The sequence below is a fragment of the Dipodomys spectabilis genome, unplaced genomic scaffold, assembly GCF_019054845.1.
Source record: "Dipodomys spectabilis isolate Male_0828 unplaced genomic scaffold, ASM1905484v1 ptg000297l, whole genome shotgun sequence".
Classification (NCBI taxonomy): domain Eukaryota; kingdom Metazoa; phylum Chordata; class Mammalia; order Rodentia; family Heteromyidae; genus Dipodomys; species Dipodomys spectabilis.
This window is the reverse complement of record NW_024870974.1, coordinates 16,632,314-16,647,037: the sequence shown is the minus strand read 5'-3', so window position 1 is coordinate 16,647,037 and position 14,724 is coordinate 16,632,314. Positions and strand designations below refer to the sequence as shown.

Genomic DNA, 14,724 nt, shown 5'->3' with positions numbered 1-14,724 from the left:
TAAGTCATTTTCTCATGCAAAGAACCACTTATGTGGTTTTGAAGGCATTCTGTGAAAGAAGGTAAAAAGTGGGAAACAAGGGCAGTGGCCATGTCCATTAAGCTAGTTTTAGAGAAATCCTGAGATGGGAAATAAACATCATTTCGGAGTAGCAAGCCTTATTTGCCAATTACATGGTTTTTAAATAATATTTACTAAAGTAAATTTATAAACTCTGAGAAAATTAGAGCACAACATAATCATAAACTCTCTGAAAGGAAACTCGTATGTATTTCTGAGCTTAACACATCCTATTGTAACTATAACTAAGAGCACACTGAGTAAGTCCAATGTTTATGCCCTATACTTTCTCTCTCTCTCTCTCTCTCTCTCTCTCTCTCTCTCTCTCTCTCTCTCCCTCCCCCCCATGTGTGGGAAGAATGTCTTGTTTACATATTGACTCTGGAGGGCCAACTCTTAGCCACATGGAGGACAAGCCGCTTCCACAGCAAGCTGCAGGCACCATACACACAACTGTCATTGACAGCCTTGCACCAGCTGTCTCTCTAGTCGGTTACTGCACCCTATCCTGACTGCGGATCCCCAGGCAGGCAGCAGGAAACTGCAGGGAGCGCCATCACATCCTGGGCTAATGGCACGAGGGAGGGGCGCTTGGCATTTGGAAGGCTCCACCCAACCTTACTGAGCTGGTCAGCGGTCATGGCGGCCTCTGTGGGGAGAGCAGCAACTGGCAAGACAGGGATCAGGGCATTGAACCTGAGTGGTTCTCTGAGCCAGGGCTGAGTCAAAGCAGGAAAACGCTAGGCAAATCTCATTCAGTTCTCCCAGATGGCATGAGAGCTTGCCAATGTCTCTGGTCTCTCCTTAACATGCTTTTGTTTTCTACCCATGTATGTATGTGTTAGATGGAAAGCAAAATTGAACCAAGTCTGAAAAGGAGTTCAGGCATCCATGTTAGAGGACGAGGATGATGGGAGAGAGGGTCTTTCATCCTCAGGGACCACATACCTCCTCAGCCCTCCCACCTTGGGGCAATAAGGCTGATCTGCCCCCAGGAGCCAGTGATCTGTGGCCAAGAGGAGGGCCGCGCTGCCTAACTGCGCCTCGGCCCCAGTGGCTAGGCTGTGCAGTGACCCAGATGCAAGTCAATGGGCAGCGGAGGGGCTTCCATTAGCCCGCACCCAAGCAGCCAACTCTCCCCAACAAGCTATTACGAAAACTAATTCCAAAGCCCAGACATTAATCATTCTCACGGTTTTTATGGCACTATCTCCCATTGTTCTCACTAAAATGTTTTCTCTTTGTGTCGTCTTTCTGTCCACTAATGTCACCCTTTATGTTCATTTAAATCTGATTTCACTGGCTTAAAAACATGTAGGGGAAAAGGTGACACAAATAATTTTCTAAATGCTTGTCATTTATTGTTATGGCTGAGGCGTGTTGCTAGAGCAGGAAAGGGAAGGAAGACCTGGAACAGATGAAGATGAGGGAAAGGGAAAAGGACACAAAGAGAAGGCTGGGGGCCTCTGTTTCTCTCACTCACTCTGCTCCTGCTCTTTTCTTCCTATTACCTGCACAATTCTGATAAGCCACACAAGCAATTTGAATTGATCTGAAATTATTCATAAGATTTGCAGAAATGGGTTATATGTTTTTTCTCTTTTTAATCTAAAACAATAATGAGCAAACCATTTTATGAAAGGAACACTCAAGAAAATATAATGTGAGAAAAAATAATATCCACAGTGTTTTCTAATATTTTCACCATGCAATTCAACTGGTTGCTGTGCCAAACTCTTTTCCCTCAATTTAAGAATTGAGAACCATAAAAGTAGAATATCTATATTGTTTTGCAGCTGAAGGCCTGATTATGGGCCACGTTTAACTTGCTCACCAGTAGAATGGGGAATAAGTAATGTGTGCGTTCAAAGGTAAGCTTTAACTTTGCCCTCTCTCTTGTGCCACTGACATACCTTGGCAGGGCCTGGTCTAGTTTCCTGCTAGAAAAATCATGTGGAAGAGAAGCAGAGTGAGCCACGGTGGGAAGAGCAGAAACACCAATGCAGCCCTCAGAACCAGGAGAAATATAACCAACCACAGTCATAAGCCATTACATTTTAGATGCTAACCCATCAGATCCCATCAGACCCCTTCAGACATCCTTAGGTTTCTGACCTTTAGTAACAGTACCCTACATCTAAGAATTCACTTTAAAATCCCCAAATGGATAGCAATAATAAGCACAGTCTAGGTGACTTTGATGGAAGTGCTACACATGCATGTATGAAAGAAAGTAGTAGAAAAGGTAAATTTGATCAAAAGACATTACATGCATGGATGGAACTATTACAGTTAGCCCCCCTTTTGTACAACTAATATAAGCTAAGAAAAAAAGAGAGAAGAAAAGGGAAGAAAAACACAATAATAAAGTGAATTTAGAAACGTTTAAGATCAAACCATTAGCCCTCTATGCCTGGGATCCCTTTGTCACCCGGTGAGGAGATGGGATCCCCGTGGGGCTTTCTAATGGTACAACACAAAACCTGAGCTGAGGAAATGCCGGAGCACCGGGGCTGTGTTCACTTTCTTGACAGGGAAGGGGGACTGCAGGGCCATTTGCTGGTTGTGAGCAGGGTGACGGAACAGGTGGAGATGGCAGCCCATGAAGGTGCTGTGAAGACAGCGCCGAGTCTTCACAGCGCAGCGGGAAGGAGGAGCGGGCCACAGCACTCACCGCTTGCATGGCGGAGCCTCTGGGAGGATGGGGCTCGATGAGCAGCTGAGAAGGCGTCTGTCCAAAACTTCGGATCTGAGCTTCAACAGCCTGAAAAAGGCATAGGCAAGTCTGGGGGTTAAGCGGTGTTAATTAAGGCCACAGAACCACAACAGCCACATGAAAGTGCCATGCTTCTGGCATGCTTCATGTTGAAAGCCAAACTGTTTTCACAGTGGGGCTATGCACCTAGCCAAGGTGCTGGGGAGAGGTCATGCTGCAGTACAATGGACGCTGGGACTTGAAAATGCTGGAACTTTCTCCTCGTGCTCGGTGATGAGAAGTGGAATACATCTATAGCATCACAAAGTGTCTCCCTTTTTGGCTTCATCTCTGCCTTTGGTTTCCCACATCCTTGATGGCTAACCTCCTGTGGGTATATCGCAAAAATGGCTGCTGCTTCCATTCCAGACTCCATTTCATTCTGGTGAACCCAGCACCTATGGAAATGGCCTGACGGAAAGAGCACTATTCTTGATGGTCTCTTTAAACTTAGGAAGTTGGACTAAAAGCTGTATGATGTACCCATGCACAAGCAGGCTAAAGTGGGGACCAAGGGTGTGTCCTCTGGGGTGTGCATGTAACCTTCTAAAGGATCCCCCATGGGGCTCTGGCTGTGTACCTTCTTTCTTTTCCATACTAAAGACTGAACTCAAGAGCTTTACATTTGCTAAGCAAACAGTTCTACTAGTTGAGCCACATCCTCAGCTCTTTTGCTGTTTTCATTTGTTTTCTACATAGGATACTGCTCTGACTTGTTCAGTCTGGCTTCGGTTGTGATTCTCCCTCCTCTAACTGCTGTGACTACAGGACTGTGCTACCATGCTTAGTTTGATTTTCAAATAAGGTCTCTCAAACTTTTGCCTAGGCAGGCCTCAAACCATGAGCTTCCTGTTTCAGTTTCCTAAGTTACACCATGCTGAGGCCTATTAGTATTCTTGGAGCAGTGTGAATAAATGACTTTATCAAAATTACTATTATCAAAATTACATTGCTTAGCTGGGTGCTGGTAGCTAATGCCTTCAATCCTTGATGTTCAGGAGGCTGAGATCTGAGGATTGCAGTTCAAAACCAGCCCTGGCAGGAAAGTCCATGAGATTCTCATTTCCAATAAGCTACCCCCAAAAATCTGGAACTGGCACTGTGGCTCAAGTGGTAGAGCGCTAGCCTTGAGCAAAATCATTCAGGGGAAGTGCCTAGGCCTTGAGTTCAAGCCTCAGGACTGGCACTGGCACACACACACACACACACACACACACACACACACATACATACACACAGAGCTCAGCCCAGAAATATCCTTAAGAACAAAGATGGTCAAGTACTTCTGTGCTGCCAGGACTCGACACAAAGTAGGTGCTTAGTAAATATTCACTAAAGAATGTCCATATGAGTCAATTCAATTCAGCAATGGTACAGCTACTACCACCATTACCCAGTAGACTAGCACTGAAGAAAACATTTGATTAAACATTTCTACTAAAAGCTTGCTTTATTATTTAACATTCTTACTCATCAATTCCCAATTATTTCTGTAAATAGCCTGTTAGTACTTTCTGTAATAAAACCTGAATTCAGCAGGCAGCATTCCAGATGTTGAAATATATAGTAATAAAAAAGACCACGCAAATGCTTCAAGATATTCCCGTGAAACCACATATTTATATTTTATAAACAGCAACTCAACTATTACCTAGAGAATTTATTAATGGATTTCCAAATGGAAAACTATTGAGAGAATTTCAACAAGCTGTGTATTTTATTGCTTTTTGTGCCAATTAATGCGTACCTTACATGACTTCAGTTATATCTTTAAAAAACCCAGATAGATAGGATAATTTAACAGAGAATTTAGATACATACTAGATAGAATGAGAGGAAGAAAATAAAGAAAATAAAATGAAATAAAAGAAAGGAGTCTTGGCTTAGTGAATGTAGTATTTGTTTTTCACTTAACAAAGACTGTTTTAGTCTCTCTGAACTATTTTTGAATGTAACAAAGGAAACAAGTCAGTACAACACTTAGTAACTAACAATTTAAATCTAAAAGCACTATATACTTGGGGCAGCGAAATAGAAACTAAATAATTTACTAAGAAAAATATACTTTAATTAGTGTATCCAGAATTTCTGACATGAGTAATATCAAGTGCTAGAAAGCTGTCTGAAGAGCCTAATCTACCTCTTTACCAGGAAATGTTTAATAGGATTTCACAGTTTAGATTTCATTCTTCTCAGTATTTATACCCACATCAAGGCCGTCCAGTGATTTCTCTCTGTTTCAAATCACATCATCCCTTGGGTGGTTCTCCTCTCCTCCTCCACACATCCAAACTAAAGCTGAGGAATGACTGTGGGTGTCTCAGGTCTGTTGCCGCTCTAGGGGACCTTAGGGTCCTTGGGAGCCACTCAAAGTCTAGTTTTGGTTATCAGTGGGTTTAAAAAGAAGGTGAATCAAATGATTACTTAGTCATATTTAAGGTTGTACTTAATCCCACAGGATAAAAAAGTCCTGTTAACATTAATTGCTATGACCCAAAGAGGGTTGGTAATAAGTACTTCACAAAAATGGGGTGAAAGTCCTAGAGAAAAGAATCATCTAAATCTAAATCTAAAATGTAGTCTTTAAAAAATTGACATTTTCAGTTTTGAGAAATTGGACATAGAAACAAATAGATTAAGCTATTGATTTCACTTCGGTACATTTTCACAAGGAAAGAATCAGAGGGATGCAAAATATGTTAGATACAAAGCGAGTATCACAGAATTCCTTCTAACAGCAAAAATCTGGAGGAAAAAAGCTATAGGAAAAGAAAAGGATGGCGCCATTAAAATGAGTTGAGTTGAGCTGAGTGTATCCTAAATCAAAACTCATCCATAATACACCACTGGAAAGAAAATTTCCAGCTACCCACATATATAGGGCATGCTCACATAAATAAAACCATATACATGTGTACACATGTCACGTATATGTTTTCATGTGTTCTGTGGAGGATACACATGCACATACATGAATACCTGTGTGAGCCACCTGGAAGAGAATGTATCAGACTATTACCAGCTGTTCCTCCAGGGATAAATGCCAGGAGTGGAACTGCTGGACCACAGGAAAGATGAAAAGATCAGCAAAGTCAGAGCTCGGAGAGTCTTCTCTGACTCTAATTCATGTCTTATTCCAGGATGCATTATTTTTGGAATAAAGAGTAACATACAATTTCCAGTCTGAAAGAAAACTAAAACTAAATAAGTCTAAAAGACTAAAATGGGTCTGCCAATATTTGACATAACTTTATGAATTTATACACTTAGGTTCTAGAAACATACTTCATCAGTTGATAAACTGCTAAAAAACTGCTGACCAACAGATCTTGTTAACAAAGTGAAATCTGTTATAATGAGCATATTTTCTAACTTATATCTATTTGATTCTAAGGAGCCCTTAGTTTTCTTAATATTTTGCTATCATTTAAGGTTAATTAAATATTTAGAAAGATATGTTTTTTAAGTAAACATTATGTTTTCCTCAAAAAGACATGCATTTAAAATGCACCAGGTAACTGGAAGCATATACATATCAAGATGTTATAAGGTTCAAAAATAACACAGAGGGCTGGGAAGGGGGCTCAGTGGTAGAGTGATTGTCTCGCATGCATGAGACTCTGGGTTTGATTCCTCAGCACCACATAAGCAAAAAAAGCTGGATGTGGTGCTATGGCTCAAGTGTTAGAGTGCTAGTCTTGAGCTGAAGAGCTCAGAGAACTGTCTCTGGGCCCAGGCCCAGAGTTCAAGCCCTATGATCAGCACCCACCTACCCCCACCCCCACCCCGGAAAAAAAACAGCAAAGAGAAGGAGCAGCATGCTAAAAATAAATAGAACATTTTAAAAGTTAAGTATACAATGATAAAAAGCCTGGAAAAAGAAAGCAATTTGGATAGGGTGGTGAGGAGATGAGTGTTTTTTACCAACCTATCTACCCAAATAATATGATGGAAGTATGAAGGGAAAAAATAAAGCAATTAAAATGTGCCAGAATATGCATAGATTTCCGTCAGCAGTGCCTTGTAACGAAGTCCACACATTCCAGGCATGTTGAAATGGAGGCCCAGCCCAGCCTCCCTGCAATCTCAGTTCCTGTAGCTGTCCATCTACTATAGCATAATCCCAGCTGCCAATCTGAAAGAAACCAGCTAGTCAGAGCAGACACAAGCAACAGAAACAAACGTCACTCAATAATGCTCGGCGGCACTGTGTTCATGGATAATTTCAAACTGTATCTCCATCTAGAGCATTGATGTGCTCATTCAAAACACCTCCATCTCTGGCTACTGGGAACAAGTAGATAAAGCAGCCTGACTAGAAAAATAATTGGAATGTCTTCAAAGAGGTGGCCAATACCAAAAGGCAAACGTAGTGAACACATAAGACATTCTTAAAGAAAAAAGTAAAACAGGAGAAGATTATTTACCGCATTACATGGTTAAGCTATTTCTCAAAACTAGCCCACAATGGTTAAACTATGTCATGAAAAGATGCAGTCATTTGATCAATCACTTATTTAGTAACAACCATGTACTCCAGAACACCAAAGTGGGACTCAGAAAAGAATTAAAATCTTGACTTCAAGGACCATAATCACAGAAGACCCCCCCCCACACACACACACTGAGAGAGAGAGAGAGAGAGAGAGAGAGAGAGAGAGAGAGAGAGAGAGAGAGGCAGGGATACCAGAGAGGTAAGATGACTAACTTGCTCTTACAATGTAGTTCACAGTAATTTAGTAAATTTGTACCTGACGAGTATTTCCCAAATACTAAGGGAACTTCAGTTACTTCTTTGCACTAATAATGAAATCTAAAAGTACAATTAAATTCTAAGTTAACTTGCTCTTTACTAGAAAGAAAGCTATTTTGAAAATTTACAAAACTCTTGGATTGGCACATGATTTTTATGGAGATTTTTCAAAGCAGTGCATTTGTTTTCATTTTAACCCCTTATATTTGGTTGAAATTCAGAGAACAAAGTAGTGATAAGAGAATATGCTTCATATGCCAATGCCAAGGTACATAAAGACTGCCTGGAAGAAACCGGTTTATGACGGAAGCCAGGAATGTAACAATGGCTCAGATTTCTTATGGAACGGACAAGGTTTCAAAAATTTGTAAAATATTATATATTTGCATCATATCTTTGGCTATATAATTTAGCTTCTTATTTACCTACCCAACTAGGAAGTCTAATGATGAGTAAAATACAAGAATTAGATTCACTGTCACCTAGTTGACTAAGGAACCTCTGTCTGATTATTATGGTTTTGATGTACAAGAAAAGTCTGGCATAATTTCACAGTATTTTTCATGTAGGTTTTCAATTAAGACTTGACTAATCCTTACCATTTATTTGGCTTTTCTGCCCTGGACTGTGTCAAGTAAGCCATCTGTGTAACACACTTCTGGCTAAAAGTTTTTAGAATTATAACACTTTGAGTTGTAGCTACATAAAATTGCAACTTATTTCATTCATTACTCCTAATTTACCGTATTGCTACAACCATTTGTAATCTTCTACTCCTAAATCTGCCTGAAGTCATCACACAGATTCTAGAGCCACCTGCGGTAAAGCAGGCTTCCAGACCACTCCTCCAAGTATTTAACCAATGTTAACAATGCTATAAATACCAATTGTGTTTATGCTTTGGGAAAGATTCACGGCAGTGTTCTGCAGGACTGGAGCTGATCCGAGCTGCTGACTCCCACCAAAACAGTGATGGGATTCTAAGCCAAAAATGCTTTTCCCTGGATAAGATATCTGATTTGCTACTGCTGTCATGTAACGGGGTCATGTAAACTTACACGCTGCTGCTGCTGCTTTTGGAAAACAGACCATCTGAGTGATTATGAGTTACTAAAACAGCATTTGGAAGGATAAATTTGGAAGAGGCCAAACCAACCACTGACACTAAACACAACTTAGGGGAAATTTTCAGGATTTATTTCCATGTTATGGATCCCATTGTATATAATTCTTTAAAGTGAGAAATGTCATGGTTTTTCCCTTCCCTCTTTAATACCCATCTTCTTAGATGGAGTTGAGATCCATTTTCAAATGGAAATCAGTTAAGTTTAGTTAATTTCTGAATTCACATAAACATAAACGGCATCAGCTTTTGCTTGGAGAGACTGATTTGGGAAACTGTGATGACTAAGTACAGCTCGCAGTGCAAAATCAAAGACAACAGTGCTGTTGAAGTGGTGTGCTGTGAAGCCAGCCCCTGTCACCAAGGGTCTGGCCTTGGGCACCAACCATTCTGCCTTACCAGGCCCAGCCCAGGATCTGCTCAGGGACTGGCCTGGCTCACCCTGTGGCTATACTGTTCCTTTTATCAGCACCTACTATCAATCCTGGTAGAAACTTACTGATTGGGATTCTTTGAAAGAAGACTTGTAACCAAATAAATGATAGAACAATGGTAGAATTTCAGCATTAGTAAGGAGCAAGGCTCCTTCTATAGTATCAAACCACATCAAACAGGAACTGCTATAGCGTGACAGTTTAAATTAATATAGTCCACATTTGGGAATGGAGGCCTTCCATTCTTTTGTGCTTTTGGGTTATTTGAAATTTCTATAGTTAGTACACATTACTTAGAAAATCCTTTTATGTAACTGCTCTCCATATAACACACATATTCATATATATCAACACATATCCATACCACTAAGTAAAGAACTTAGGTATTTAGAATTCAAATTGTAGGCCAGAAGTTTTCTTGGATATAGCTCAGTGGGTTAGGTAACAAGACAAAAGAAAAACTTAGAGTAAAGGTACTCTGATCTGTGAGATAATTTAACATTTCTTCCTTATCATACAGAGGCACATTTCCCTGGTAACCCTCAACTTTGATAACAGAGGCCAAACCCAGAAAGCACTCACACAAAAAATACTGCAGATGCGTTATCCACACCTCCACATCACATACATCACTGGTGCAGATTTCTAAGCAGGGTTTTTTCCTCAAAAAGGGAAAAGTTATTATTGCTGCCACCTTCCTCTCAACCCCCACTCCCAATTTGAAAGAGAAACTGCATTCAAAATGCAGAAAAACAAAATATAGGTTGACCCATTGTAACAATGAGATGTGTAAAACACTATGTTGAAAATGAACTTTACAACTTTGGCAGGGGGGGTGGAAGGGTGGGGGGTAGTTGTGGAAGTGGGAGGGAAGGGATGGTAGGGGGAAAATAAAGGAGGAGGCAACAATGCTCAATAGGAAATGTACTCATTACCTTGCTCATATAACTGTAACCCTTCTGTATAGTATTTTTACAATAAAAAAACGTGCAAAAATATTATTGGAAAATTCCATTAAACTACACTTTTGCCAAAAAAAAAGAGGAATTCCATGATCTCGCTAAGCAGAAATAATAATAGTCATAGGCCCATAATTCCCTGTGCATTTTTATTTCATGTTTCACAAACTTTTTCACTGTAACATGGAAAATATATTTCCCTAGCAATGCACCTCACAGCGATATGTTTAATGACATAAAACATCCTGCTGTGTGCATTTGCCTACAGTTCTGGACACTGCTGGACAGTTCTTAGTCACTGCTAGACATTTCTGCTATCTACTTTCCTTTGTTTTTGCTATTATGAACAACTATTAATTGGCCATATTTTCATGCTTAATCAATTATTCTTTTGGGAAAAGGATTAAGTAATAGTGATAGATTGTTATAACATGTATTTTATCCTTATAAAATACATATTATCTTTTTCTTCATATTTGCACCCACACTAGAAAATGTTACTTTGTTTTGTTTTTGTGCTGCTACTAGAACTTGAACTTCAGGTCTTGTGCTCTTGCTTGGCTTTTATGTTCAAGCCAGAGCTCTAGCTCATAAGCCACAACTCCATTTCTGGCTTTTTGCTAGTTAAATGAAGAAAAATCCTCAGATCTCAGCCTCCTGAGTAGCTAGGATTACAAGTTATTCTGTTCTTACCTTGGGTTAGCTGCTCCTTATTTGTACTCTCATATTCAATGTTCGTCACATTATACTCATAACACACTGATGTATGTACATATACAGAGCTTTAAAAAAACCTATTTCTTACCTACTGAACTCAATTATTTCATATTAAGATACTAAGGACTAGAAAATGAGTTCTCAACTATGAGGTCTAGCAAATACCATTTATATGGAAATTAACAAGTGAAGTCTGGTCAGGCATGGTGGGTCACTCCTGTGGTCCTAGGCAAGCGGCAGGAATCAAGAAGATCATGCAAGACACTATGTTAACCAGGACAAGTTGTAGTGCATCTGCCATCCCATCCACATGGGAAGGATATAGGAGGATCACAGTCCAGGTTTGCTTGGGCATAGATGCAAGACCCTATGTAAAAAATAACTAAAGCAAAGCGGGCTGGGGCATGGCTCATGTGGTAAAACACCTTCCTTGCAAGACCAAAGCTCTGAGTTCAAATTTAAAAAACAACCAGAAAGGTGAATTCAGAAAGGAGAAAATAGTTTATAAAACAAATGAGTTATTATGTAACTGTTTTGTAAAATTAGATTCCTAAGAGTTTTCTTCATAGTAAAAATATACTAAACTAGGTGCTAGTAGCATACACCTAGAATCCTACTTCCATGGGACACTGATATCAAGAGTATCTCGGTTCATGACCAAGGCAGGCAAAAACTTCTGCAAAACCCCTACTTAACTGAGGGCTGGGCATGATGACACATCTGCATCCTAGATACATGGGAGGTTGAGTTTGGGAGGATCATGCTTCCAGGCTAAACAGAAGAGTCCATGCATGAAACTCCATCTCAGTGGAAAGCAATTATGTTACATGATGCATGCCTGTTATCCAGCTTTGGTGAAAAGCAAAAAATAGACGAAGATCACAATCCAGACAGATGCCCAAACAGGAAGTGAAGATATAATCTAAACCTGTGCTGACATGGTGCTGTCAGGAGTAGTATGTAACGGGGGTTCGTAAGACTCCACCCACCTCAACAATAGCTAGGATCAGTGGGATGCGCCTAGTCTCTTCAGCAACAGAGGGTAGCAGACATAAGAGGATCACTGACATAAGAAGATCACAGGCTAAGATAGCTTAGGCATAAAATGAGAACCGACCTCAAAACCACCAATACAAAAAGAGGCTGAGGGTATGGCTCAAGTGGTAGGATTCCTACTTACCAAGTATCTTACCCTGAGTTAAATACCCTGTAACACCACAATAAAATAAAACAACCAGTTTTAAAAAGTTTGGAGGTGTGGTTCAGGGTAGAGTGCCTGTTTAACAAGCTTTTTTGAGTTCAACTCCAGGGCTACATATATATACATACATATGTATGTTTGTGTATATATATGTATGTGTACATGCATATATGAAATATATTTCCTGTTCATTACTAATCCAGAACTCAACTATCCTAAGTTTTCTCTTAAAAACTTCTTTGATTTTGTTTTTATCAAATAGTTGAAAATGCTTATTAATAAGATTATGTTGGAAAACTCTGTTTTCACTGTGTTTGATTCCAGTGCCCTGCATCTTGTATATATATTTTTCTAATTTGGGGAGGGGAAGGGAAATAACAAAATGCTGAAATAAGGATACAAGTTGACCCATTGTAGCAATGAGATGTACAAGATACTATGTTGAAAACGAACTTTGTATCTTGGGGTGGGGGAGGGAGAAGTTGGGGAGGTGGAGAGGGAATGGATGATAGGGGAAAAACAAAGGAGGGGGTAATAATGCTCGATAGGAAATGTACTCATTACCTTATTCATGTAACTGTAACCCCTCTGTACAGTATCTTCCAATAAAAATATATTTAATAAAAAAAGATTTGTTGGAAAGAAAGGTGACTAAACCACACCAAATTCAACAGAAAAATCAGAAAATTAATATTCATTCATTGTCTATGACCAAATATATATAGTGCTAGGAAATAAACTATGAGAACAAAGGGAGAAAGAAAGAAAAAAACTGTACCAAAGAGAAGAATAAAAGGAGCAAAGTGGACTGTGAAAATAAACAGCTAAAGATAAGAATGTAACCTTTAGCTAGGGTCACAAGATACTTGAAAAAGTATTAGCATATTTGCCTGAAAAAATTCTTTCTGGTGTGTGATATATGTAAATGCGGACATGTATATTGATAACCCAGCTGTTTTCTAAAAATTAAAAACAACATAAAAGTTTAATGTGCTGCAGGCTGTTTCTCTGATTACTCTTCTTCCTGTTATGGTTATTATTTCTATCGTTTAGTGCTCTTTTTATAGAGAGATTATTTTTATGATCACTTGCTATGCCATATGTATTAACCATTCACTTGAAGAACTCCAACTTTCTCAAGAGAAATGGAGCTTTTGCCAAGGAGTAAATACACGGCTTGTATGGGGATGCCTAGCCTGTATGTATAACTGTTATGAACATATGTTGAACTACATGTATAGTAGGGAACAGAAAGAAGAAAAAATGAATTGAACAGAACTGTTAACCATAAAACAATAAAAAGTGTGTGTGTATGTATATATATATATATATATATATGTATATGTATTTTTTTCCAAAAGGCACAAGTCTATCTTGGTACCATTACTGTGATTGTGAGCAGATAATGAAATGTGCTCATAAATTAGAAGACAACAATGGAAGCTTTACAAGGGCCTGTGGCAGGCTCTACCAGACTGGGCTTACAGGTGTATGAGTGGCTGGGGGATTGGAAGCTGCCTCTTTTGGGTGTCCTTGTGGCCCAGGTCTCTAAAATCCTGCTCTATCACCAAGTGACTGTGTACCATCTATCTGCTCCCATTATCTCCAGAGTGCACATCACAACTGAAATCAGAATCTGTGGTGTTTATTCTTTGTACCATTAGAATGTGAGCTCCAAGCAGAAGGGACTTTTACTGTCTTCTTCCTCTCTCCCCCTCTTTCCCTCTCCCTCTCCCTTTCCTTTTCCCTCTCCCCCTCCCTCTCCCTCTCCCTCTCTCTCTCTCCAGTCCTGGAGCTTGAATTCTGGGCCTGGGCACTGTCCCTGAATTTTTGTGCTCAAGGCTAGTGCTCTAGCACTTGAGCCACAGCTCTACTTTTGGGTCTTCTCATAGTTTATTGGAGATAAGAGTCTCATGCTCTTTCCTGGGCTGGCTTTAGACTGCAATCCTCAAATCTCAGCCTCTTGAGTAAATAGGATTAAAGGTATGAGTCAGGGGCACCCAGCTCATCTCCTTTCTGTACCCTGAACAACATGAACATTTACTGAACACATAAATGAAAGAATAAATGATACCAGTTTATCAGTCCCTTCCTGCCTTCTCTATCTGCCCAATCCAGACCTATCTCCACATTTCATCATTCCATCAACATTCCTTTGTTTCACTGGCAACCCTTCCATCCTTTTGTATACACTGTTCCATACTTTCATGCAAAATGTCACTATGTCTCTCTGCCCACACACACATACACACACATCTACTCTGTTCTACTCTTTTTCTACGTCTATTATACTGCCAGGGAAAACACAGAAAACAACATAGGAAGGAGAAGCAGCACCTATTAATTATCCATCACCATTTCAGATATTTCTGTAACTGTTACCTCACCCTTTTTACAAACTCACGTAGATAATGATGCTGCTTGCCCACCTCAGTCATTCACGCTGACTTACACAGTCCTCATGCCATGCTAAACATCTGCTCTCTAAAGTCAGATGAGGCTGTAATGTTCCCTCCTGCCCAGGTCTTATCTGTCTGAGCTCTGGATTTTGTTCCCTTTCACTTCTCCACAGCACTTGATAGTCTGTTACATGTTTCCTTTCCTGTGTCTGACATGCTTCCCCTCTTTCTGGATCTTTCCAATGAAACATGGTCAAACAGTTTCCCACAAAAAGTCTCCAGTACAATGACTGCTAATGAATGCAGGAATTTCTTTTTGTGGG

At 39.8% G+C, this 14,724-nt stretch overlaps 1 protein-coding gene across 1 annotated transcript in view; it reads right to left on the bottom strand.

The window, feature by feature from the left end:
* Positions 1–14,724, bottom strand: part of Lrba (LPS responsive beige-like anchor protein) — a 443,207-nt gene that overhangs the window by 44,115 nt on the left and 384,368 nt on the right. The window contains 1 exon segment of the mRNA XM_042701880.1: positions 2,735–2,824. Coding sequence (XP_042557814.1) covers positions 2,735–2,824 — 90 coding nt within the window.